Source organism: Pan paniscus, chromosome 1 (assembly GCF_029289425.2).
Source record: "Pan paniscus chromosome 1, NHGRI_mPanPan1-v2.0_pri, whole genome shotgun sequence".
NCBI classification, from domain to species: Eukaryota; Metazoa; Chordata; class Mammalia; order Primates; family Hominidae; genus Pan; species Pan paniscus.
Window position 1 is genome coordinate 110,508,812 of NC_073249.2, and position 27,488 is coordinate 110,536,299.

A 27,488-nucleotide genomic window follows, 5' to 3' on the forward strand; every position below is an offset into this window, starting at 1 on the left:
TTATTAGTTACTGATCACAAATATGCAAGAGAATAATAATGCTAAGTTGAGCCCAATGGTCTGAATATTCCTTTACTGTAGCACAATCTGGCATGACTGCCTTTAAATGAAATCTGTATTTCACATCAATTTGAAATCAGCACATCGTACAATTTTTAAAAGGAGATTTAGCTATTTACCCCTCTACAGAATCACTGATTTGATAATAAATATTTTTGAGAAAGTATAAGAAAAGAAACTTCCTAAATAAGCAATTTACATTGATATTCTATATTTAAATTATGTTTTATAAAAGCATGCGCTTTGGAGTCAGATCTGGATTTGAATCCTGATTCTACCACTCAATATGTAATATATATAAAGAGCTTAGCAGCGTTCAAGGCACACAGTAAATCCTCAAATGTTAGCTGTTATTATTTCTAATCAAAGCAGTGGTGGCTGCTATTTATAAACACTACTATGCATGCTTTATGTACATTATTGCATTTGTTCCTCCTAATTATTCAATTAATATTATCCCTGTTGAATACACGAAAACACTGAGGTTCAGAAAAAGTTGAGAAACAGGCCCAAGGTCTGAGTGTGTCAGAAGCCAAAGCGCCAATGCTACTGACCACTAAATTGTTGCTTCTTAAACTGGGGTCCATGCGAAATCCTTGTGGAGTATATATGTGTTGGGTGTAGGAAAGTGCCCATGAACTTACTATGAGAATTATGCATTATTCATGTTGATGAAACATTTTAAAATAATATTCATGCTCTGAATTATTTGGATAATTGTATTAAAACCAAATATTGGCAGAACCATCTCAGTGCTCAGGTTTGTATTTGTATTGACTTCCCTGTTAAGGCCCAGTTCTACATTAGTGGTGGAAGGCTTATGGAGAACAGAGGCTGTTTTAATAGGGGAATGATGGATTCAGGCTAGATGAGGACCAAATAACATCACTATGTGCTGAACAAATTAAAGTAATAGTCTGAATAGGAAAAAACAGGGTGAATTGGGTCATCACATAGTACATGGCAGTACATGCCTGTTGAGCTGAAAAGAGCCTGTACTGTAGCACTCAGTACCATAATCACATTACAAGTGACAATTTCATTTTGTCAAAACATCACTATTTAATACTATTTTAAATTTTATTAGTTTTATAGTTTTGCTTGTGTTAACCCATAAACTTGTTTTGGTTTTATACTTGTGCAAGACATATAAACATAAAGCATTTATACCTAGTTTTATGTTTATATATATTTAGATAACATTATAATAAATATAAATTAAGCAAAAACTGAGGAGCTAAGAGATTTTTTTCCTTATTAAAAAGTGAAGTACATTATTCAAGTTTGAGAAAACTGGTCTACACGGTCGGTCCTGCTTGTGAATGTCGTCTTCAGTAGGTAACTTCTATTATCACCAACCTCACAGGATTTGTAAGAGCATTAGAAGAGATGATGAACGTTAGAGTGCCTGGACCACAGGAAGAATTACAATGATAGTTCTGTCTCCTTTCCTTGAAAGAGAAAATCTGGAAGCTAAATGCAGTCTATACTCTTTTACTCTAACTATGGTCTGGGGACCAGGAGAATTGATAACACCTAAGAGCTTGTTAGAAACTGATAATCCCAGAGGCCACCCCAGAACTACTGAATCGGAATCTCCATTTAATAATATCCTCAGCTGATTTGATACATGCACATGAAAGTTTGGGAAGCACTAGTCCAGGTCTCCACAGAGAATGTTGACTAAAATTCACTGAGTTTTTAACTACTCTTCAGGTTAACTTTGGTAATTAGAGAAAGACCTGATGTAAATGGTCAAAAAATAATGTCCCATCCTGGGGTTCAATATAAACACTATTATTTCACTATTGGTTCTTCATAGGCTATATTTGTATACAGTGAGACCCTCTTTAAAAGGGATCTAACTTCTAATTCAGAATGAGCAAAAAATATTTTAAAATACAAAGTTTTCATAAAAGCTTTCTGAATTTTCAGTAAGCAAATTGTAAGATCTGTCAATTTAAGCATTTTTAGGTTTCCTTCGCCCAATACCAATTAAAATCATTTATATATGTTAAGCTCTTAAATATTTAGCTCACAAGATCTGGTCTAACAAAGTCCTGTCTCAGTCTGTGATGACTGTGTGCTTACGTTAACGAAACACATTACAAAAAAAAAGGTGTGACTGTGTATATAAAATGTATTAGCTTTACTGTCCAATAAAAGTATCAGATCACATTCTGCAGTTGTGATTTTGTTAGTGTAATTCACCTACAGAATACCTATGCTTTTCTTCCTGAACTCAGTGGTCCTATACATTTAAGGCATACTGTACTTGAAAAGATTCAAAGATGCTGTTCTTAAAAGTGTAAAAAATAATAACTAATATACAAGAGAGTCACTAATATCTAAAATGATCTTGATACCATCTGTTTAAGGACTAGTTCAGTAAGACTCAAAGCTTGAACTAGGTTATTTATTGCTCTATGTTCTCTACATATGGACCACAGAAGTCAGACTCAAAGAATGTAAAACAAGGCAGATTATGCATATATGTGTGTGTGCATGCATGTATATGTATATATGGTTAGGCCTACCAGGCAATCCTTATCATCTCTGGGTTTATGATATGACCTAGATTATAGGTATGTTATGAACTGAATGCTTATGTTCTCCTCCTCGTCTGCAAATTCATATGTTGAAGCCCTAACATACAAAGTGATGACATTTGGAGGTGGGGCCTCTGGGTGGTAATCATGTCATGAGGGTGGAGCCCTCATGAATGAGATTAGTGCCCTTATAAGAAGAGACAGGAAAGTAACGATGTCTCTCTCTCTCTGCCAAGTGAGAATACAGCAAGAAGCCAGAAGAGGGCCCTCATCAGGAATTGCGCTGGATGGCACTTTGATCTTGGGGTTTCTCAGCCTCCAACTGTGAGAAATAAATGTGTTTTGTTACGCCACCCAGTTTACGGTATTCACCCAAAATGACTAAGGTAAGGTAAAGCCCTCCTTCATTCTTCATGGTCTCTTTGCAAAACGAGAGTTAATTATATGCCAAGAAGCATTAGTGCCAGCACAGTTAAAACACTCTAGCGCACGTTAATTATGATGATTACAACTTAAGAAAACTATAATCAGAAACCTGGCCAGGCACAGTGGCTTATGCCTGTAATCTGGCACTTTGGGAGGCCGAGGTGGGCAGATGACTTGAGGTCAGGAATTCGAGAGCAGCCTGGCCAACATGGTGAAACCCCGTCTCTACTAAAAATACAAAAATTAGCCGGGCATGGTGGTGCATGTCTATAATCTCACTTACTGGGGAGGCTGAGACAGGAGAATCTCTTGAACCCAGGAGACAGAGATTACAGTGAGCCGAGATCGTGCCATTGCACTCCAGCCTGGGTGACAAAAAAAAAAAAAAAAAAAAAAAGTATAGTAAGGCCCTCTTAAAAAAAAAAAAAAGAAAAAGAAACCTAACTAACTCCAGTTTTCAAGGTGTTTTTATATTATCCTGTAGTTCTTTTGGTCCTTAATACAATCAATCCACTGCCACTAGAACCATGTAACTCTCCTCTATATAGTATTTCAAATTCTAATCATTTCTGTGCATATATTAAGCAATTTAAACTCTATATACATACATACAGTCAATGTATCGGGGAAATACAAAGAGTGATCTTTAGTTTATGCTGAATACTTAATTTTATCACTTCTCCGTTAACTGTTATAAAGACAAGACTAAACCTACAGTTTGAATTCATTAAACAATATCCAAGCAAACAGAAAAGAAGAGGAAATAGGCAAGCCATGTTTTTCTACTAGAGTGACTATACTTATCCCTCTTTAAAAAGAAGTGATATTTTCAATTTCAGAAATTTGATTAAAAAACTACATCTATTTTTCCTACCAAAAATACTCAAAAAACCCTCTGCTAATTACTCTCAAAATACTGCAGATGTATTCCTTTGAAAAAGGAAATACAGGATGGGCACGGTGGCTCATACTGGTAAGCCCAACACTTTGGGAGGCCGAGGCAGGCAGATCACTTGAGGTCAGGAGTTTGAGACCAGTCTGGCCAACATGGTGAAACCCTGTCTCTACTGGAAAAAAAAAAAAACAAAAACAATAACAAAAAATTAGCCAGGCATGGTGGCAGGCACCTGTAGTCCCAGCTACTAGGGAGGCTGAGGCAGGAGAACCGCTTAAACCTGGGAGGCCGAGGCTGCAGTGAGCTGAGATCACACCATTGCACTCCAGCTTGGGTGACAGAGCAAGACTGTCTCCAAAAAAAAGGAAAGGAAAAAGGAAATATAAAGCATCCACCAATGAACATAATATACATTAAAGGAGAAAACATCTTTAAAATATGTACCATTTGCCCTCACGAGTCTAATAAAGGCTGAACCTTTTTTAAGAGGTAATTTTCACTACCAAGCAACTTGGATATAGATGAATTAAGAACCCAAATACACGTGGAAGCAAGAAGTGTACTTGTTTTAAAAATCATATTATGCCTTGCATGATTAATAAATTAATATTTTATAACTTGTGTCTTCAACAATTCAATTAGCATTTGGCATGACCAAAGTTTAATTAAATTAAAGACTTGGTGGTGCTTTGAATTAACATCCGATGCTGGTGGTCATCTCCATCCAGTATCCCCTTTATCCTCTAATATGTCCTTGAAAATGGCATGTATTATTCAGGCTAAACCTTTTCACAAAGGCAGATTGGTATACCAAATGTTGCTTAATCATTTCAATATCAAGGTCATTATATTTCTCCTCTAGGATTTGGTACTTTGAAGCAACTTCATTCTATAACACTTTAGACATCTATAAAAGCATGAACTTGGTCCCACATCAAATTTAGTTTCAGTGAGAAGAGTGGTCCTTATCTTTCTTTAGTCATCATTGAATTATAAAACACAGTTGATATGTATATAGTTCTGTATCACCTTTATACCCTAGGACATCAATTATACTAAAATCTCAGCATATGTAGAATCCTGCTTGTGTTACTAAACATTAATATACTGGTATGAATATAGCAAAGGAACATCCTTTCAAAATCATTGCCTGTAAGAAATTGTATACATAAATTTCCTTCCTTTCAAATTGGCAAAGTAGCTTACAGCCTCTATTATCTCTACAGAAAATGGTTTGGGCCAGGTTCTTGAGGTAGCCAAGTTCCCCTTTAACAAAGAAAAGTTGGCAGACTTTCATAGCTGCTCCTTGTGAAGAAGATACCTCAAATATGATCTCACGATTGACTGTAGAAGATGAAGTTAAAGTTGCAGACTTTTAAGGTACAGTGCCCAAGGGGTTAAAAAAAAAAAGTACTATTTGAGAGAAAGCTTAACATCTGACATCTGACTGGCTGCCTGGATGTGATGACCTAGGGGACATAAGAGAAAATCTTAACACAGATGTATATATAAGGATCAAGTAATTTTGAGGTCTGACACAAAGAAAATGTGTTCAATACATGCACAAGATAAGAACCTTTATCTAAAAAAATGTAAAGTCCCTTCTTGTTTATATGGGAAAATACAGGATGAATTTAATGCAACTATAGGGGCATTTCCCTATCATAAATGAAGAGAATATGTTTCTTTGATCTCCAATGAAGAATTAGTTTGGGCAGAAAAGAATGGGACCCTTGGAAACACTGATCTGGAGCACATGATAGAACAGAAAGGTTCTGCTTTTTTTTTTTTCTCTGAACTGCCAATGTACGTGATGGGGTGAGGAAGATGGGGCTGTGGGGAGGTGGCTGTAGGAATCAAAAAAAGTACGAAGCTACCCAGATGGGAATAATAATGGTTTGACCTTAATTCAAGAAGAAATGTTTAAAATGGCCAACAGATGCCTCTCATTGAAGTATAGCATCAGGGGATGAGCAGGCCAGAAGAGATTCTGGACAAAAGAGGAAGGAGGTCATCAGGGTTGGAATTTTACACTAACAGGTATTGCCACACAAAAAGAAAAATCACTCAAATGGTATCAAGGACAAGAGGAGTGCTGTGTAGCATTCCCTCATATATATTTATTCCCATTTAAAAACTAACTGAAGATACCCCATCACAACAAAGCCCTTTCTAAATGCTATCTTCATGATACCTCTGTGAGGTAGGCAGCATAATTCTAATTTTTACTCATAAGCAAGCTAAGGCACAAATAGAGCCTGAGTGGTAAAAGTGGTCTTTTGCCAATTATCAGCTCCCTGGATTTGTTCACTGTGACACACTTCCTCCACACTGATGCAGGCAACTCAAGAGATGCTGCTATGAAATGTCCTTAGAGGTAGTAGACCTGATAGCTAAACAAAATCATTCATGACTCTGGAAGACAACACACTCTCTAAATGCTCACTGCTGGAGTCTTGGAAGATGCTCTTAAGAGTACTAATATGTGCGGTCCTTTTGAATAAGACCAAATCATCCATGATTATAGGAAAAAGGCTGAAGATACAGTCTTCTTGTTTCCCCCCACACTGTTGAGATCGGAACTGTGGCAATCTTAACAAATCATATAATCCAAGGAACCTTAGTCCTTAAACTTTAGTCTTAACTTGTACATTAACATTCTAAGTCCTATGTTTTGCTAATGATTTTGATGTTTTTTGTCAGATACATTTCCACATTCTTGGACTCAGGTAATTCTCTTTTAACACAGCCAAATTATCTTTATAAAATATACATGGTATTAACACCATGGATCTGAAGCAAACAATGCATCTGGTTAGCATACATTGGTTCTGTATATTTCGAGAATCACTTAAGTACACAAAGGAAGCGTGCAATGTTAGAGAGATGATGTGAACAGTCTTGGTGGTTTATCTAATGGAGAATTCGGTGTCCTTCAGGAAACTAAAGATACTCAAAAGTAGCTCCCCAATTTCTATTAACAATCTAAAAATGAACATTTCCATTTGATATAAATATACAAATTTAAAATGTGTGCAGTTCAGAATGGCCTACCATTTTTAGATTGCTTATGTGCCAGAAAATATACAGTCAATAAAAAAATACCAGAGAGGTGGGGATAAAAGGCTCTCTGGATCTGTACAGCAACAATGAATATCACTTCAACAGGTAGCTATTCGTGGAGGAAGTGGCATCCTGGGAACCAAGAAGCACTGAAAGATGGCAGGTCACAAATCTGGTGATGGGGGATATGATGTATAGTAAGGCCCGTTTTCCTGTGGAAAGAAAAAAGGAGAAGAACATTTAAGTAACAGAACCAATTTAACTGGAAATGTGAAAAAAAGGGATTTACAGTCATTGAGGTAGTGATATAAAATGTCTAGCACATGTCTGGCACTAAGCAGGCCCTCAGCCATTAGGTAGTTCAACTAGTATCACTCAGAGTATAAGATAGACAAAGGCAATAGGATCATAATTTTTTTAAGAATAATACCACTTATTGAATATTTTATGTGCCAGACAATTTATAGGCGCTTTTAAAGTCATCCCTTTAAATCTTCACATAATGCCATGAAGTAGGTAACATCCTCACTTTACAGAAGAGGAAACTGAGGATCACACAGATTGCATAATTTGCCTAAAGTTACCTAGTTGGTAACCAGTACAGACTGAATTTAAATTCAAATCTATTTAAATCTAACATCCAGATTCTTTTTTGTTAGATTGTGTTGTCTTACTGTGTGCCAAATCTTAATTTAGAGTTAGGAAAACAAAAAAGTTATCACAGAGGAATTTAATAGCTATAACTATTTTGGCAGAAGTGAGTCTTCATGACATGCCTGAATGGCCAGGCTTGTAACAATTACAGTTCTCAGGAAATTTAGTTCAAGATCAAGATGGAGAATTAAATGCCAAACCTTTAATGTCAATGTAAGGGTAACAAATTAGTGCAAGGGGGAATTTTTTGGCTCTGATTTTGGCTAATCTCAGTAAAAATCAAGACAGTTAAGTTTATGATAGAAGGATCCTGGATTAGATTTATGAGACTTAAGATTGCTTTCTCATTTTTAAGGAAAGTATTTCTTTGACAAAGAATTTGTTTTTCAGCAAATCACAAACAGATAATGCTTAGCACTAGTATAAGACAATAGTTTGAAATGAAGAATAAGTAGAAGAAAATAGCATTTCTTCATGGTACATTTACATTATAACTACTATAGAGCATTAAACCTACCAGGTCTTGAACACAGCAGGCAGTGAAATTGTTTGAGACTAAATAAATCAGGTACTCTGCCATTCTTCAGCACAAATGCTTTGGAGCAAGAATTGATCTTGGGCCATAACCAGGAAAACAAGACATCTAGGAAAACTTACATTCCAATTATAAACCTAACCATGTATCAAACAAAATAAAAAAAATAGGTAGAAACAAATCCTAGGATAGGCTACATTTCTAAAAACTTGAAAAACCTTAATAAAACCTTTTTTTAAAATTGAAAAATTGGATCTAACTAAAGAGCTTCTGCACAGCAAACGAAATTATCATCAGAGTTGAACAGACAACCTACAGAATGGGAGAAAATTTTTGCAATCTATCTATCTCACAAAGGACTAATATCCAGAATCCACAAGGAACTTATGCAAATTTACAAGAAAAAAACAATCCCATTAAAAAGCAGGCAAAGGATATGAACAGACACTTCTCAAAAAAAGACATATATATGGCCAACAAACATATTAAAAAAACAGCTCAACATCACTGATCATTAGAGAAATGCAAATCAAAACCACAATGAGATACCATCGTATGCCAGTCAGAATGGCGATTACTAAAAAGTCAAGAAACAACAAATGCTGTTGACGGTATGGAGAAATAGGAACGCTTTCACACTGTTGGTGGGAATGTAAATTAGTTCAACCACTGTGGAAGACAGTGTGGTGATTCCTCAAAGATTTAGAACCAGAAATACCATTTGACCCAGCAATCCCATTACTGGGTATATACTCAAAGGAATATAAACCATTCTATTATAAAGATACATGCACATGTATGTTTACTGCAGCACTATTCCCAATAGCAAAGACATGGAATCAACCCAAATGCCCATCAATGATAGACTAGATAAAGAAAATATGGTACATATATGCCATGGAATACTATGTAGCCATAAAAAGGAATGAGATCATGTCCTTTGCAGAGACACGGATGAAGCTGGAAGCCATTATTCTCAGCAAACTAATGCAGGAACAGAAACCCAAACACCGCATGTTCTCACTTACAAGTAGGAGCTGAACAATGAGAACACATGGACACAGGGAGGGGAACACTTACTGGGGCCTGTTGGGGGAGGGTGGGGGGAGAGCATTAGGGGAATAAGCTAATGCATGCTGGGCTTAATACCTAGGTGATGGGTCGATAGGTACAGCAAACCACCATGGCACATATTTACCTATGTAACAAACCTGCACATCCTACACATGTACCTCAGAACTTAAAAAACTAAATAAAATAATTTTATATAAAAAAGAAATACCTATAAAAATGTTTCACTGACCAAATCCTTTATCTTCAATATGCATGGAAGCTATACTTACAGAAACATGCCCTGAAGAGATGAATCTATTCTGAGTTTCATCTGAAAAGTTCACTATCTGTCTTTAGGAGTTCTCTATTCTATTACCAATTTTTTCTAAGTTTTTCACACCTACATTAAATTATGACAAACTAAGAAGAGCAAGTTCAATACTTAATGCCATGAAATAGAATTTCCATTATTAATTTCACACTGGGCAAGAGACTGCTGAGCAATCAAATATTTTTTCTATTTCTGGAAACAATCATAGAAATTTTAAGAATTGTTGCCAGGAAAAACTGTATATTCTCTGCTCTGTGTTTTTAAGAATGCCAATAACTCTCTTTCTGAAATGGTCTCAGTATCATTGTTACTTAGATAGATTAAAAAATAGCTTCTGATTACCTTCAAAGGTCCCTTTTAATCCTATAAAATTGATGTTGCTATTCCAAGTCACATAAATCCCAGAAAAATAGAAGCCCACTGAAACTTGGGTTTCTATTTTTTTTTTAAACAGATACTAACCACTTCACTCCTCAACCAAATAAAGAACCTTCTACATGCAAGGCACAATTTGAACATGATAATGAAATTAACCAACTCTATACTCATTTCTTTTCTCTGATCATAGTTTTAATTCTTCCTAACAAAGGAAAATGTTTCCTTACAAGGTAACATGTAGCTACCTACTGGTATCTCCATTTCAATGACTGATGGGGCATCTCAAACCTACTGTGTCACAAACTGAACACAGTACCTGTCCTTTCCCCCTAATCTGTCAATCCTTTTCCTCCAAATTGCTTCTCTGTGGTGGTAGCAACATATCCACCAAGTCTCCCAAAGCAGAAACTTACTTTCTGCTTCATCCTTAGTGGCTACTCAGTCACCAAATGCTGTGAATTTTATTTCCTAAAATGTCTATTTCTAAATATCTCTAAAATCTTCAAATCCCTGCCATTATCACTACCACTGCCCTAACAATATAGTCTCGTTTCTCCGCCAGCCTTTACTAATAGACCTCATCTTTTCCCCCACGGACTTACTCTTCCCTCTCTAGTCATTCTCTGTGCTGTTTCTACAGTCATTGTCTAAACAGCAATGTAATGGCAATTCTCCCTTGCAGAACACTCTTCACTGACTACAAAGCCAAAGACCTGCAGCACTAATATGTAAAGTTACTGTATCCTCTCTGCCTGCCCCTTCCACATCATCTCCTGATATCTTCTGCTATAGTTTGAATATCTGACCTTCCAAACTTCATGTTGAAATTTGATCCCCATGCTGGAAGTAGGGCCTAGTGGGAGGTGTTTGGGTCATGGGGCAGATCCCTCATAAATGTCTTGGTGCTGTCCTTGTGGTAATAAGTTCTCACTCTATTTGTTCCTATGAAAGCTTGTTGTTAAAAAGGGCCTGGCATGCCCCTTCCTTCTCTCTCTTGCTTTCTTTTTTGCCATGTGATCTCTACACCCACCAGCTCCCCTTACCCTTCGACCATGAGTAGAAGCAGCCTGAGTCCCTCACCTGAAGTAGATGCTGGTGTGATGCTTCTTGTACAGCATGCAGAAATGTGAGCCAAATAAACCTCTTTTCTTCATAAATTACCCAGCCTCAGGTATTCCTTCATGGCAACATAAAAATGGATGAAGGCAGAAAATTGGTACTGAGGGGTGGGGTGTTGCTATAAAGAGACCCGAAAATGTGGAAGCAGCTTTGGAACTGGGTAATGGGCAGAGGCTAGAAGAGTCTGCAAGGATCAGAAGACAACAGAAAGACTTAGGGAAAGTTTGAAACTTCTTAGAGATTGGTTAAGTGGTTGTGACCAAAATGCTGACAGAAATACAGACAGTAAAGGCCATGCTGATAAGGTCTCAGATGGAAATGGGGAACTTAGGAATTAGAGCAAAGGTCATCCTTGTTACACCCTAGCAAAGAACTTGGCTGCACTGTGTCCATCCCCTAGGGTTTTATGGAAGGCCAAACAATACTGGTACCCTATGGTATCTGCTGGAGGAAATTTCTAAGCAGTAAAGCATTCAAGAAGTGGTGTGGCTCCTTTTAACAGCTTATAACCAGATATGAGAGCAAAGAAATGACATAAAGTTGGAATTTATAATTAAAAAGGACACAGAATATAAAATTTTAGAAACTCAGCCTAGGCATGTGGTAGAGAAGGAAAGAACATTTTCAAGAGAGGAATCTAGGGGTGCTGTGGAGCAACCACTTGCTAGAGAGATTAGTAAGGATAAATCTTTGAGGTAGCTCCTCGCATCACAGACCCAGAGGACTAGGAAGACAGAATGGTTTGGGAGGGACAAGGCTTTAACACTTCAGGATGCTGCTCTCTGCATCCCAGCCCCTCTGGTTCCAGCGATGGCTCAAAGGGTCCCAGGTACTGCTCAGGCAACAGCTCTGGAGGGTGCAAGCTGTAAGCTTTGGTGGCTTCCATGTGGTGTTAAGTCTGCAGGCATGCAGCATGCAAGAGTGGTGGAGGCTTGGCAGCTTGGAACTAGATTTCAGAGGATACATCAGAAAGCCTGGGTTCCCAGATAGAAGTCTGCTCCAGTGGTGGAGCACCTCCAGGCAGTCCTCACTGGGGCACTGCCTAGTGGAGCTGTGGGGTTGGGTTGCTCCCGTCCAGACCCAGAATCAGCCTGGAAAAACCTCTGGCATTCAGCTTCAACCTGTGAGAGCAAGCCATGTGGGTGGCAACCAGCAAAGCCATAGGGGTGAGGGTGCCCAAGGCCTTGGGAGCCCACCCCTTGTACCAGTGTGCCCAGTATGCAGAACATAAAGCCAAAGGAGATTATTTTGGAGATTTAAGATTTAGTGTCTGCCCTGATAGGTTTTGGACTTATAAGGGGCCAGTTACCCCTTTCTTTTGGCCTGTTCCTCTTATTCCTCCCTTTTGGAATGGGAATGTTTACCCAGTGCGTGTACAACCATTATATCTTGGAAGCAAATAATTTGATTTTGAGTTTACAGATTTACAGCTGTGAGGAACTTGCCTTGAGTCTCCAGATGAGACTTTGGATTTCTGAGTTGGTGCTGGAACAAGGTAAAACTTTTGGGGACTGCTGGGATGGAATGATTATATTTTGCATGAGGGAAGAACATGAGGTTTGGGTGGCTAGGGGCAAAATGCTACATTTTGGATATTTGACCCTCTAAACCTCATGTTAAAACCTGATCCCCAGTGTTGGAGGTGGGGTCTAATGTGAGGTGTTTGAGTCACGGGGTGGGGCAGATCTCTCATAAATGGCTTGGTGCTGTCCTTGTGGTAATAAGTAAGTCCTTGCTCTATTAGTTCCTGTGAAAGCTGGTTGTTAAAAAGAGCCTGGCACCTCCCTTCCCTCTCTCTTGCTTCCCTTCCCACCATGAGATCCCTGCACACACTGGTTTCCCTTCCCCTTCTGCCATGAGTGGAAGCAGCCTGAGTCCCTCACCAGAAGCAGATGCTGGTGCCCTGCTTCTCATACAGCCTGCAGAACCATGAACCAAATAAATCTATTCTTTATACTTAGCCTCAGGTATTCCCTTACAGCAACAAAGAAATGGACTAAGAAACCCTCTTTTGTTTCTTCCCCATTTTTATGCCTCTCTTTGATGTAACATCTCAATTTTAGAAAGCTCTAGCATAGGTACAAAGAGATGATCCAATGAGCCAAGTGTTAGATTATAAGTCTACTTAATTTTGATTAATTACATTATGCTTGTATTTATACAAAAATAAAACAGCCAAAATACACAACCAAACAAAACAAAAAACAAAACCAAGCTTGAGTGTGGTGGAGCTATACTTAATATTTAATGAAAGCCTGCTTTATAGGCCCTTAAGTATATAGAAAATGCTTTGGCTTAAAATACAGTCCTTTAGGTTTCCTAATCAAACACCCAACTTATATATTTCTATCCCAGAAAATAAATGATAAATCCAGATACTAGCTATGAATTGTCATTCAAAATTTTGAGTATAAAAATGTTTCTTAGTGCCTTTCACATTTTCTGCTATCCATTTTTTTAAGCATTAAGATGAGTGATGTAGAGTTCAAAGGAAAAACACTAAGATCATTTTCTACTCCAGCAATCTGCAGTAAATACAAACTAATGTACTCTTTTCTCTTTCCTATATTCAACAATTTTTGAATCTATGATCCAGCTGCTCCAGTTACAAATCCTCTCTGTATAACAGCCAAATATGAAATTTTATTAGCCATTAGATCACATTATACACTTTACTCTGCACATAAGGGAAAAAAAATTATAGCTAAAGTTAGAGAAATGTTAGAGAGAAATTGTGTTGCAGAATTTTTATTTTGCTGTATAAACACTGCACAATAATTAGGGAAGAATAATTCATTTCAAACTTAATATAACTTTCAAATCTATCCCCTGGTTCATACGATATAAAGATATGCAATCAGCAACAGTTAAACAATGAGCTTGATGAGCTTTTGGCCAAGTGTGTTACTTTTTTTTCCCCAAAAATTACTAAGGTGATATCATGAATAAACACAATAGAATAAATTGATGAAATTCACAAGTAGTCCTGTGACTAGTGCTTATGTAACAGATCCATAAACGCATCTATAAATAATAACAATAATATTATCAGATGATGCGCTTAAAAACATCATACAACCTTTTAGATAAATGAAACTTTTAGCAGGGTAAAGACTACTGAGATAGGCCACATGATTTGCAATTAATTCTAAAAGTGATCACCAATAAATTCTTCTGGCTCTGTGTAGATGGAAAGCCATTCAATCTTAAGAAAATTAGGCAGAGGTATCTGTTTTAAATATGGTAGAAAACTTACAATACAAACGAAAATTGGTTCTGAACTCACAGCAGAGAGATCTCGCACTGAAACGTTTATCTGGGGAAAATGCCTCTCTTGGGACAAATCCCTTTCCTAAAGTTATCATAGGGAAAGTATGTTCAATGATATTACCAAGTTTATTAAGACTCACTAATTTACATTAATATCTGGTAATGACAGGATGTTGTGCTCGTAAGTGCTGCTCTATAGAACAGTTAATATACCATACCAGGTGAGGGAGAACTTCTGGTACTTCTTACCCTGGCATCATATTCAAGGACAAAAGGAGGAAAGTCGATCTGTTCTGGTGATATGGCAGAAAACAGCTGGTGGAGGCTGTCCACATGGTGGATTTTGTCCTTCAGTCCTGAGACAGAAAAGGTGGTAAAAAACCATGTTGACACCTGATTAATAGAAGAGAAAAAATAATTTAAGCTAGTTGCCATAGTTAGAAACATAAACACAATTTGGAAAATTTATAGTAGATAAAAACTATATTTCAAAGTCTTAAAATAACTAGTGTTTTTCAAAGCGCAATCTGAATTGTGCAATCATCAGTCTAGTTGATTATTAATAACATTAAAAAGAAGAAACGAGGATAACACTGACTAGAGACTATAAGAATGAGTTTTGTTTCATGAAGCTTTTGTTTCCATTACATGTATATAAGTTCCCATGCGTGTAGTGTGTTAGTGCTGTACTACATGCTTCTTACTGTGGGTTGTAGTCAAAACCGTTGCATTATTTGGTAGAATAATTGGTGTTCCAGTCTTCTGAAAATGGTTAATATCTCCAAATCTCACACTGTGAATTTTTCAAATGAGACTGAAAAGAAAATTTGTGCCAATATTTGGGACTCATATATTTTCAGTTGATGCTTGGCATGAGTTTCTTTCTCGAAGTCCATCCAAGTGAATCACTTGTAGATGTGGTGCCATCTTTGCTCATTTCACTTGACAACATGCAATCCCTCTCTAAAAGCTAGTCTGCAAAATTTGTTGGTTCCCAAAAAAAGGATAAAAAATTCTTGATACCAAACAATACTGACATAAACTAGGTAATGGCTTGAATTTAAAAATTACTGTTTATCTATCTAAATTGGCAATCACAAATTAGTCCATGTTTATCAACATACTATACAATAGTCCTATGAGGCAGGTATGATATTGTTGCTATCCCCATTTTACTTACAGAAGAAGGTAACGTATGCAGGAAATAGCAAACTTTTTTGAAAAGGACCATTATAGTAAATATTGCAGGCTTCTTATAATAACTATCAGAAAATCGTTCACAAGGCATGCCTGAAGGTTCTTGGAGCAGTGCAATATTGGAGGCAGGACAACATGAAAATTAATTAGGAGGCTGCTGTGTCATTTCAAGTAAAAGCTGATAGTGGGATGAACTAATGTAGAGGCAGTGGGAATAAAGACACAGACATAAATCTGAGCAATTGTAAACACACAGAACTGATGCAATGTGCTAGGAGATGAGGTACAGAAAGTGCTCCAGAATGGCTCTCTGGTTTCTGGCTTAGGCACTTGGGTAGGCAGTAGTCCCATTTGCTAACACAGAAAACACAAACAGCAGTTCAGGAATAGGTGGAAGAGGAGTACATGAGGAGTTCTGTTTAAAAATGTTGAACTTCAGGGTCCTATAAGATGCCTAAGTAGAGATATCTAACCAGTAGTTCAATACCAAGGTCTAAAGCCTACGAATGATAATGATGATGATGATGATGATGATGATAATGACAATGATGATGACAGTATACATTTACTGAGCACTTATTATACGTCAGGTAATGTTTTAAGTATTTTACATGTATTAACTCATTTCATCTTTCAATAACCCTAAAAGATAGGTACTATTATTATTTCCATTTTATAGGGGATAAAATAAAAGCAAACAGAAATTATACTACTTGCCTGAGATGATAAATTGATAACTGGTAGAGCTGGGATTAGAACCCAGGTAATCTGAATCTTGAAACCATGGTTCTAAACATTAGGCTTTATTGCCTCCCCAGATATATGTTTGAAGATTGCATATATTTTGGAGGGTCACTGAAGAAATGGGAATAAAAAAGGTATAGAATTAAAGATGAGGGTGGAGAAACACGGGAACACTAACACTCAAAGGATGCAAGCAGGAAGCCAGGTGCAGTGGCTCATGCCAGTAATCCCAGCACTTTGGGAGGCCAAAATGGGAGGATTACTTGAGGCCAAAAGTTTGAGACCAGCCTTGGCAACAGAGCAAGACCCCATCTCTATAAAAATACAAAATAAAAAAAATTAGCCAGACATGATGGTGCACGTCTGCAGTCCTAGCTATTCTGGAGGCCAAGGTGGGAGGACCCCTTGAGGCCAGGAGTTCTAGGTCACAGAGAGCTATAATCACACCACTGCACTCCAGTGTGGGTGACAGACTGAGACCCCATCTCTAAAAAGAGATGAGAAGAGAGAGAGGCTGACAAATGAGACTGAGAAGCAGCAGCTAGAAGTAGGAGAGAAACCAGGCAAGGTAAGTTTCAAAGAAGCCAAGACAAACTGTGTCAAGGAGAAGTGATCAACTGTGTTTAAGGCTGTAGGGAATGCAGGTAACAGAGAGAGAGAAAAGTGTCTATTAGATTTAGTGACCCAGAAATTATGGATGATTTTGGTGTGAAAAGCTTCAGCTGGCACAGCAGGATAACCACACTGGAGTAATTTAAAAGGTACATGAGAAATGGAGATGGTGAGCATAGAACAAAGATTATACTAAACAATTTTGGTCGTAAAGTGGAGGAGAGAAAAATAGATCTTAGCATTTTTAAAAGATGGTAGATAATTTGGATCCAGCAAAGCGGGAGAGGAGAAAGACACTAACTGTTGAAGAGAGCTTCTTTAAGGAAATGGAAATACACTCTGTAGTTTACAGTCTGGGATTAAAATGCCTAGATTCAAATCCAGCCTTTGCTACTAACTGTTGGTTATCTTGGTTCCTTAATCTCTCTAAGCATCAATTCCCTTACCTGTATGGTGGGACAACTACTGCCACCTATTTCACAGGTATACTGCAAAGCTTAAGCAAGATAATTCATGGGAAGAACTGGCAGATAGCAAGTGCTCAGAAAACTTAAGCTAATGTCATTACTATGGGATTCACAGCACAGGGAAAGGGACTGTCTTTCATTAAGGACATTAATGAAATGTGTTCATTAAGACGGAACACATTTTTGTGACAGAGAAAAAGGAAGCAATGATAAGAACAGCTAGCAAGTAGGTTTGGAGTGGGAAGGTAAAGATAAAGAGCTCCTTACTGACGGTTTCTTTGAGTGAAGAAAGCAGTACAATGGATTATTTCAAGTTTAGGTTTTGATGGGCAGGTGTGATGAAAGGGTAACACGTCATAGGTTAATTTAGGCATTGACAAGAGTGGATGAAGTGATGAAATGTCAGTTTTTAGCTTGATAGAGAAGAAAATAAAGGCAAGATGATATTTTCAGAAAGTAAAAAGACCAAGAGACTAGATATCTTGATGAAGTCAAGATGTAGGCTTAGGTAGTGGGAATATAATTGTGAGCAAGACTGCTATATTCTAGCCCTCATGGATCTTGCTGGCTCATATATAAGGAAGAAAATTAAACATGCAATTAAAATAAAAACATAACAATGATATAAGACTACAGAATCTTAAGGGGTTACAATGCTAGAACAGCTACTAGCTGCAGGATTGGTCAGGGAAGGATTTCTACAGAAAGTACAGCTGAGACCTGAAGGTCAAACAGGAGGTAGCCATGGGCAGAGGAGGGAAGTGTATTCTGTAACAACAGCATAAATGAGGCCCAGATGAACAAAGAGCACGAAAACAGGCAGGGACTGATGGGCTAACGGCTTATAAGGGTTGCCCACAAAGGCGTTGGAGTCACATACAACCAAAACATCAGGACCACAACTCAAGATCACTTAGAAACCAGGAAATTAGCAGTCACAATGGTGATAGCAACAAGTAAGTTGCTGAGCTATTATCTCAATACTCTGGGCATGTAGTGCACATAAATTCTAGATTTAACCAAAGAGAAAAATACTGTACCTTTGAACGAAATGTGGGATGTACAAAATAAACAGCCTTCAAATTCCTCTTGTACCTGATCCAAAAATAAAATGACAAAAAAAATCAGTATAAGTTCATGCCTAAAACCAATTACTATTATAGACTATTAACTATTTGCCTGAGTATATAAATATAGTCAGAGAAAAATAAAGGCAGCTATAATTTACAGATTGAATTTTAGGTGAATGTCAAAAACAATTCAGAGAACATTCCATTTTTTAAAGTATCTGTTTTATAGGAGATATTAAGTGCTTCTGTCAGCTGCTATAGGTAGGACAAAGTTAAGTAAATTTGTATTTAAGAAACAAATTTATGGTGTGTCATTTTTTAATATGATGCTAGAATCTCTGGGATCAGAGTTAAACAGCAGCTAAACCACTTAAAATTATAGCAAAATTTTAAACTAAAAGTTTCAATGGTCATATTACAACAACAGATTGTTGTAACAATCTGTTATAATAACAATATTATAACAGAATTTGCTGTGTCCCAGAAATTGTAGAGGCCTTCTACTTAAATTCTCAAAACAATTCTATGAGCTCAGTACTATTATTGCAGCTATTTTTGCCCTCCCAAAGTCACCCAGTCATCAAGTGGCAGAGCCAGGAACTGAACCCAGGCAATACCACTCCAGATTCATTCTCCTATCCACTATTCCATCTGGCCTCTCTACGTGTGCCTGAGATTTTTTCAACAGTTCAGTAATCAACATTGGGTCATGTGAGGTTAATTGGAAAGGACGTCAGAGAAATAGTACAAACTATTTCACAGTTGAGGCCTGTTCCACGTTTAAGAACTGGTTAGTGGTAGAAGCAGAACTACATATATACAACCCACATTCAGAGTAAGCTAAAAAGGTGTCTATTGGGTAATGAAAGCTTTAATATTCCTAAATAAGATGAGATTTAATGGGAGAAGTAGGATAGCTGGAAATTTATGGTAACTTGCCTTCTTTGTACCCTAACTGTAAAATGGGCTTTTCAATGCAATCCACACAGACATTGTGATGCTACAAATAACAAAACAGCTAACAGGAGGGTTGAGTGCCACTTTTTATTCAGAAAAAAAATAAGAAAAAATGTAAAACACTACATTTCATCTTTGCTATAGTGGGGTATCATGTATTTTCTGGTTAAAATTTCCATTATCATTTCAAGGGAAATATGCTTTAATGAAAATAATTTTCTAGCTCCAAGTCAGTAACCTGGGTTCAAGTCCAAATTCTGCATTTACTGTTGTGAGACTTTGGGCACATACTTCACCTTGCAGAATGTCAATATCTTCCATCTTTCAAACACAGATAATATCTCTCCTAACCAACTCCTGGGTTAAAGGATCAAAGTAAATAATGTTTATAAATGTATTTTGATAAGTATAATACATCATATAAATAGAAGGTAGTATTTTTGTTATTTTATCCACAAAGATTGGTAATGTAAAAAGTTTACATATGAATTTACTTTAATGCAAAATAAGTTGCAGTTATGGAGGGTCTCCTATGATTGAAATATCTAATCTAGGTATGATAAAAGTCTTTGTTACATGAAATATCCTTTCACAGAATACAAAGCAATGTTTGCCACTGCTTAATATTAGAGAAGAAAGAAACTATTTCCCCTTCATAATTTGCAAAAATAACTAACTTGACATCAACAACATCGTAGAGTTTCTTCAGGAAGTCGGAGTCCAGGTGATTGTATTCGCTGGTCAGGGTGTGAAAATACACTAATACATACTCCTTCACAGCAATGTGATCCATTACATGAATGAAATATAAGAGAGCCTAAAAGAAAAAAGGGGAATAAAGGTGAAGATCATTTTGAACACTAGTCTATTTCACAGAGACAAAGAAAAAACAAAACAAAACAAAACAGAAAATTAACCTACTCTATGCCCTAGTCATCATAAATGGATAACTCAGAGTGATGAATATCCATTCTCTTTAAAAAGAGCTCCAGGAAAGTGAATCATCCCAGTGTTTAATAATTCTCATAAGTGCTACAGTACAATTCCTTTCTGTCTTATTCTAAGTGATAGAGGAGAACAATCAGTCTCTATCCTCTAAAACAATTCTTCATATACTGGAAAAAGTTCTTGGATCAACTACCAGGTTTTCTCTCTCCAGGACAATGATATCGAAATCATTAGAAGTAGAATTTCTATACTTTTAATCATTTTTGAAGTTTCCGCTTGAATTCAATCAAAGTCTTTGCAGTCTCTACTCAGAAATAGACTCATGGCCTGCACATAACCAAGAATTACTATAAAAAGATATAATGAGTGGTGCCTCACATGATTCACGTTGAGAGCTAATTTTTTTAGATCTTTAGTGCTGATCTGAAGGAGGACATTGAGAGCAGGTTTAATCAGTAGATGGCAATAGGTTGGGAAGCATTTCTAGAGCTCTGAAAGATTCAAATTTAATGTGACCCAGATTGGTTAGAGAAATATTCCATTACAAAAATGATGAATTTAAGAGAAACACTAAAAACAAAACAGAGATACAATATAGGCAGGGCCAGTATGACCCAGTGGTTTAGCTGTAAACAATCACATAGAAAAAGCTAAGAGGTAACAACTGAAGGATTACTATAAAACAAACTGTTTTCCAATTCCTCTTCAGATGAGTCCTTGACATTAACATGGTTGGATTAACATGGACTAGGATCCAACTGCTACTACAGCAGATAGAGAAGGGCATTAAGAAAACACAGTATCTTTCCATTCATTACCTGCTTTGGTAACAATTATTATTATCACCATCTATCTCAATATTTTACAGGAAATGATACATCATGAATATCCAGAACCCCATGCAAGTACACACCAAAATCAAATGCAAAGATTTATGGTTTTATTTGTATTAATCACATTATTATGAAAATGAGGGTCACACTGATTATTAAGAACATAAATGATTACAAACAGAAACTAACGGTATAATTTTCATCAGTTTATTCCCTCCGTGTGTGTGTGTGTGTGTGTGTGTGTGTGTTCTGTTTGTTCGAGACAGGGTCGCTCTCTGTCACTCAGGCTGGAGTGCAATGGCATGATCTTGGTTTGGGAGATCTTGCAACCTCTGCATCCTGGGCTCAAATGATCCTTCTGCCTCAGCTTCCCAAGTAGCTGGGACTACAGGCATGTGCCACCATGCCTGGCTAATTTTTGTATTTTTCGTACAAAATAGATAGGAGATAGGATTTCGCCATGTTGCCCAGGCTAGTCTCGAACTCCTGGGCTCAAGCGATCTGCCTGCCTCAGCCTCCCAAAGTGCTGGGATTATAGGCATGAACTACCACACCTGGCTGTGTGCATATTTTTATTATTCTTTATTATTCTTTTTTATCCTCTTACCAGATTGCTGCTTCATCTTCTTTCTGTCCATTCTCCACCCCCCACCCCAGGGCAATTAGGATACTCCTTTTCGGCTTCAAATTCAACTTCTTAAGTTTTTATCACTATATAACTATATCACTATATATGACGAAAAAGTGTGAAAGACAAATTCTCCCCCAAACCATGAAATCCCTTTCCTTGAGATATTTTCCTTGTTTTTGTGCTTAAAAACAAACAAAAAACCCAATGAAGGTCAATGTAGATACAAATTAATGTATCACTGTTCTCCTATTATATTCTAAACATTTCTCTACAGTACTTGCCTCTGTAACCATAATTTATAAGGCTCACAGAGTATCCTATTTGAATGTACCATAATTATCTGTGAGGAATTTAAGTTTTAACTTTTTGCTACAAATGACCCTGTGAATAATATGCCTGGTTCAGTGCTTTCACAGTTTTTTTTACCCAACAACAGTGCCTAAGAGTTTGAGGACTTAGCCAGAAGTAATTATCAGCTTTTGTCCCACTGGTTTATCTTAAATTCTGTGTAATTTTGCATTTTTAAGTATACAATTTTTTTTTTACTATGGTTAATAATTACTGATCAGTTAAAGTTATCATCCTTTGAAGTCAGTTCCTAACAAAACTGATGTGCTAGGATTCTCTACATAATTATCTTGTGGGTTCAATTGTCCCTTGTATGAGTATTCTGATTTGAATAGTGTCAGGGCCTATAGCTACTTCCACACTTTGGGTTATTTCCTTAGTGTAAGTTTTCAGAAATGAAATTAATAGATCAACGGGTGTGATCACTTTTACAGTTTCATCTTTGATGACAATAATTATTTAAGAGTTAAGGCATCTCATTTTAATTCACCTTTTTTGGACTACTAATCACATTGAATATTTTCTTATTTTTATCTACCAGTTATAACCATTTTTCTTTTATGAATCATCTATTTCTGTTCTTTGCCTCCAAATGAAGGGATTATAGAATTATGCTATCTTGGGTAAACTACATTTCTGTTTTTTTCTCTTCTAATAGATACTCAAACATTAATTTTTCTTTTTTCAAAAAAGAATTTGATTACACAATTATAATACAGAATGATTCCAACCACTTACTAGTTACATCATATCCAAAACAAAGCAGTTGTGGTTTTGGAGATCACATTACTGTATTCCAGTATTTTTTATTTCTTGGACAGAGAAAAATCAAACCCCTAATCGAACTGAAATGATACAGGTCCACTCATAGAACCAGGTCTGCTCCTCTGTCAGTGATACACAATTCAGCCTTGATTCATATTGTAGGCCTTGATTCCAGATTCATATACTACTTATTTTTTCAATCAACATTATTTGTAAAACAGAGCCTTTTTATGGCTTACCTTGTCCATATCTATTAATGTTACAGGAATGTTTCTTCCAACTACCACCATCACTGTTCGACCACAGTTATCAACACCTATAAACAGGAAATGTCATCAGCACCCAGAAACTTCATTCCAAGAATATTATTTGTCTTGGGCTCTGACTTTATAAAATATTCTACGTGAATTTAAAAGATTGAAAACAAGGAAGTATAAGTTGCTCGAATTTCATCTTCCAATTTTTTTTCTACTCTGCAGACACCACCACCTATTTTTTAAAGCTTCATGAGGGTTTTGATCACTGCCCTTTTAAGAGAAGACCTCTTAAAGATTTTAAATCAAGAACAAACAGCCAAAGATCTTTTAAAATATTTTATTATTTTCTAGAGACAGGATCTTGCTCTGTCCCCAGGCTGGAGTACAGTGGTGTGATCATAGCTTACTGCAGCCTCCGTCTCCAACTCCTGGGCTCAAGCAATCCTCCCATCTCAGCCTCCAAAGCAGCTGGGACTACAGGCATGCACCACCACACCTGGCTAATTTTTTCATTATTTTGTAGAGATGGGGTCTCACCATGTTGCCCAGTCTGGTATTGAACTCCTGGTCTCAAATGATCCTCCTGTCTCCACCTCCCAAAGTGCTGCGACTACAGATATGAGCCACGATGCCCAGCCCCCAAAAACTTTTTATAAACAGCTTTTTGCTTAAGCTCACTACAACTTTGATCCAGGAAAAACTAAATAGCACTCAAATCTGAAAATTACTAAAAAGTACTGTCTGTAAAAGAAATACAATGCAGAAAGAGTGGGAATCTGGGAACTTTCACTCTCTCCATCATATATTTACGTAAGGTTTGAATTTTGTAGTAGCAAGCATATGGTACTTTTAAAAGCAGAAACATTTTTTAAAAGGGACACTAGCATGAAATAAAGTTGGCCAATGCAGAACTATAAGTTGAAAATTTTATAGATTGGGATGTTATTTTTAAGATCTTGATGACAGGCAAAACTATCTTCATTAGTACAAAACCATTTTGTTCATAGATACAATAAATGAAATCAGAGAAAAATGAATTCTCAAATAGCATGCTTGGTAGGGCTCTTAATTAGTGAAAGAATAAGTTACCATATATTTAAGCTCACCTGTTTGGTATAAGGCTTTTAGAGAAGCAATATCAGACAGATCCTCAGATCTTGCTTGACATAACCAGCGATTATAACTAGGGAAATAAATGATATAATCATTATAATAAACCCTTGGAAATTAAATTTACAAATGGGACCAATTTTTAATACCTTTCCCTGACCCTAAAAATTTTCAAGTATATATTTCATTATAATAGGGAAGGAGTTAAAGAAGCATTAAGCCATGTAGAATCTCTACTACATGTTATTGATAAAATAAACACAAATGAATTATTGAGAAAGGAAGGTGTTCATTATTTTAAAAATCCTTATAATCAAATGAAGGTTGTACAGGTAAATGGCTAAGATACCAAGTATTCAAACTAACCTTGTTTTAAAATACTATTGTTTTCCTTTACTAAAAACATGCATAGAGAAAGTCTAAAGCAATGGCCGAGTTTCAAAACAGATGCTCACTCACTCAACAAGGATTTGAGTGCTTACTCTATGATAGTTACTGAGAATACTATCATGAAAGGACATGGTTGCCTCCCTCAAGAAGTTCACTTTTCAGGGGAAAAACAGGCAAGTGCTGTACATGTTATGTGTGATCACAAAGGAGTTGGGTAAATTTATCTGGGAAGTCCTGGAATATTTAATCATCAGTTAGTCAAACTAGTTGTAGTGATATCCCACAGACCAGATCATATGGACTGCAGTTTGGCTTTGGCTAAGAGGATGTTAAAGCTGGAAGAGACATTAAAGATCTTGCAGATGGAAATGACATGCAAAAGATTAATGGTCAAGTTCATCTCAGACTTCCCAGCCTATTAAATAGTAGAGTTGAATTTGAAGTTGCACTCAGGTCTCTAGATTTCCGGAAAGGTCAGTGCTTTTTCTACTATATCATACTAATTTCTTGAAATTAAAAGTGCCACTTACTTGATTGTGAAAACGCTTTCAAGACACCTAAATGTAGGAAAAGCAACTCTGAAGTGTCTAGATCACATATGGCAATATCCAGTAACAACAACAACAAAAAGCATAACTAGGAGAGGGGAGATTTGGCTTCTAATCCTACTGCTTTTGGTGCAAACTTACTAAAGTCATTTACCTTTATGGAATTCAGTTTCCTCACCTGCAAAATGGTGTTCATACGGGAGGGACACCTTTCAGCTATAAAGTACAATTGCACAACTGAAAATATTTAATGGGAAGTCTGTCACATACAGACTGAAATCAACAAGTGACATGCCTGTTAGTTTCACAGATATTGTTACTGCTTGTGAAAAACATAGTGCTACTGCATTAGTTCTATAGACTGCCTTCTCAAATTTGTGATTTACCAATCTACGCAAATTGAAAAGTCAAAGACAGTAGCTTTTAATTTTGTTTCAAAATATAATTTCAAAGTCAAGAAAATGCCTATGTTTATTGTAGTTCTCCCTAAATCATATGCACTATTCCATATTTTCATACAGTCATTTCCTATTTACACTAAATCAAAATTCTATTTCTTTACTTAAAAATTATTTTCTTTGACAAATAATGTATGTAATGTTTTGATATATGGATACATTGTAAAATGGCTGAATCAAGCTAATGAACATATCCATTATCTCACATATTTATCATTTTTTTTGGTGAGAACAGTTAAAATGTATTCTTTTATTAATTTTCAGGTATACAACACATTCTTATTAACTACAGTCACCGTATTATATAATAAATCTCTTATTCCTCTCGTCTAACTGAAATTTTGTATTCTTTGACCAACATCTCCCCAATCCCACCCCAATACCACCAGCATCTGATAACCACTTTATTCTCTGTTTTTCTGAGTTCAGTTTTTTTAGGTTCTACATATAAGTGAGATCATGCTATATTTGTTTTTCTGTGCTTGACTTATTTCACTTAACATACTGTCTTATATCTTTAGTATGAAGGTTAAAAGACAAAACTATTAAAAATAATAGCAACAATAATTTGTTGAGACAAAAATAATATAAAAACGTAAATTATGACATCAAAAATGTGGCAGTGAAGAATAAAAGTATAGAGTTTATTATGTTTTTTAAATCATTCTATTATATACTTTCTAATTGTTTATAATGAGACTAAACAGCAAAATGTATATTACATCATATGGGCACCACAGTATCTAGCACAAAGCATATAACAGGATTCAATTAATACCTATTAACTTCTATACTCTGTTCATGTATCCATTGGCTCATTTTTCAAAGATTTATTGAATAAATGCAGTGTTTGCATCATAGTAGGTACTAAATTCTTTGCTAAATGAAATAATAAACATGAGTATTATGTAAGGTATTTTGGGGCCTGAGATGAATTAAAAAAGGCTCTTGAGTTTAAGGTTGCATATGTGAGACAGACATATTACAGTACGAAGAAAATTAACTTTGTAATAAGAACAAGACAGGTAACCAGAAGTCTAAATACTCTATCAATCAAATCTGTATGCTGAGAAGGGGACTGGTGGTGGGGAAGGAGGTGGGGTGAGAAGGAGCAGAGTGGAGGCAAATTCTAGATATGTCATAGAAACAAATGCTCCCTTCTTTGTATCCCCAAAGACTTCTACCATGTTCAGTGCAAGATTTTACACACTTATTGAAAAGGCTATTTCTATTACATTAGACCACCAGATAGACAATATGTCATATTTGTCTCTCATTTCTAGCCAATTCCTAGGGTAGTTCCTGACACTCAATCTCTATATCTATATCTATATCTATCTATATTCAATGAACTCTGAAAAAAATTTTTTTTAACTGGAACTCAGGTGTACAAAATGGAATACATCATCTTTAATTGAAAACACTCGCATAACTGGTATATGCATGGTCCACTTAGAAGACTAGTTATATAATTATTTATCTTTAATGAAGTAATAAGCACCCTAAAATCTACCACTATAACAAAAATTAGCACTTTCACAATAACCTTCATCTAACCATGTGCTACTTCCCACCGTTATCTGGAATTCCAGGTTAATCATTTATTGCTTTCCTTTTTATATTGTTTTAAATTCATCTACATGTAGTCAATGTAAGACATTATTTTTTGTTTGTTTCTAACTATTTAAAAAAGCTTATCATGCTGTATGTAATCTCTTGGGTCTTACGTTTTTGACTTATCATATTGCTAACATTCATCCATATCACTGGATTTCAATGTCGTTGACTGATTTGGACAATCACAGGTTGAGCATCCCAAA

At 36.3% G+C, this 27,488-nt stretch overlaps 1 protein-coding gene across 1 annotated transcript in view; it reads right to left on the reverse strand.

Moving 5' to 3' along the window:
- GDAP2 (ganglioside induced differentiation associated protein 2) overlaps window positions 1-27,488 on the reverse strand; it is a 92,936-nt gene that overhangs the window by 26,988 nt on the left and 38,460 nt on the right. The window contains exons 9-14 of the mRNA XM_003806292.7: window positions 24,269-24,345; window positions 23,145-23,221; window positions 20,058-20,197; window positions 18,394-18,448; window positions 14,583-14,726; window positions 1-7,205 (exon numbers count right to left, since the gene is read on the reverse strand). The exon at window positions 1-7,205 is cut by the window's left edge and continues 26,988 nt beyond it. Coding sequence (XP_003806340.1) covers window positions 7,158-7,205; window positions 14,583-14,726; window positions 18,394-18,448; window positions 20,058-20,197; window positions 23,145-23,221; window positions 24,269-24,345 — 541 coding nt within the window. The 3' untranslated portion in view covers window positions 1-7,157. The remainder of the gene's footprint in view (window positions 7,206-14,582; window positions 14,727-18,393; window positions 18,449-20,057; window positions 20,198-23,144; window positions 23,222-24,268; window positions 24,346-27,488) is intronic.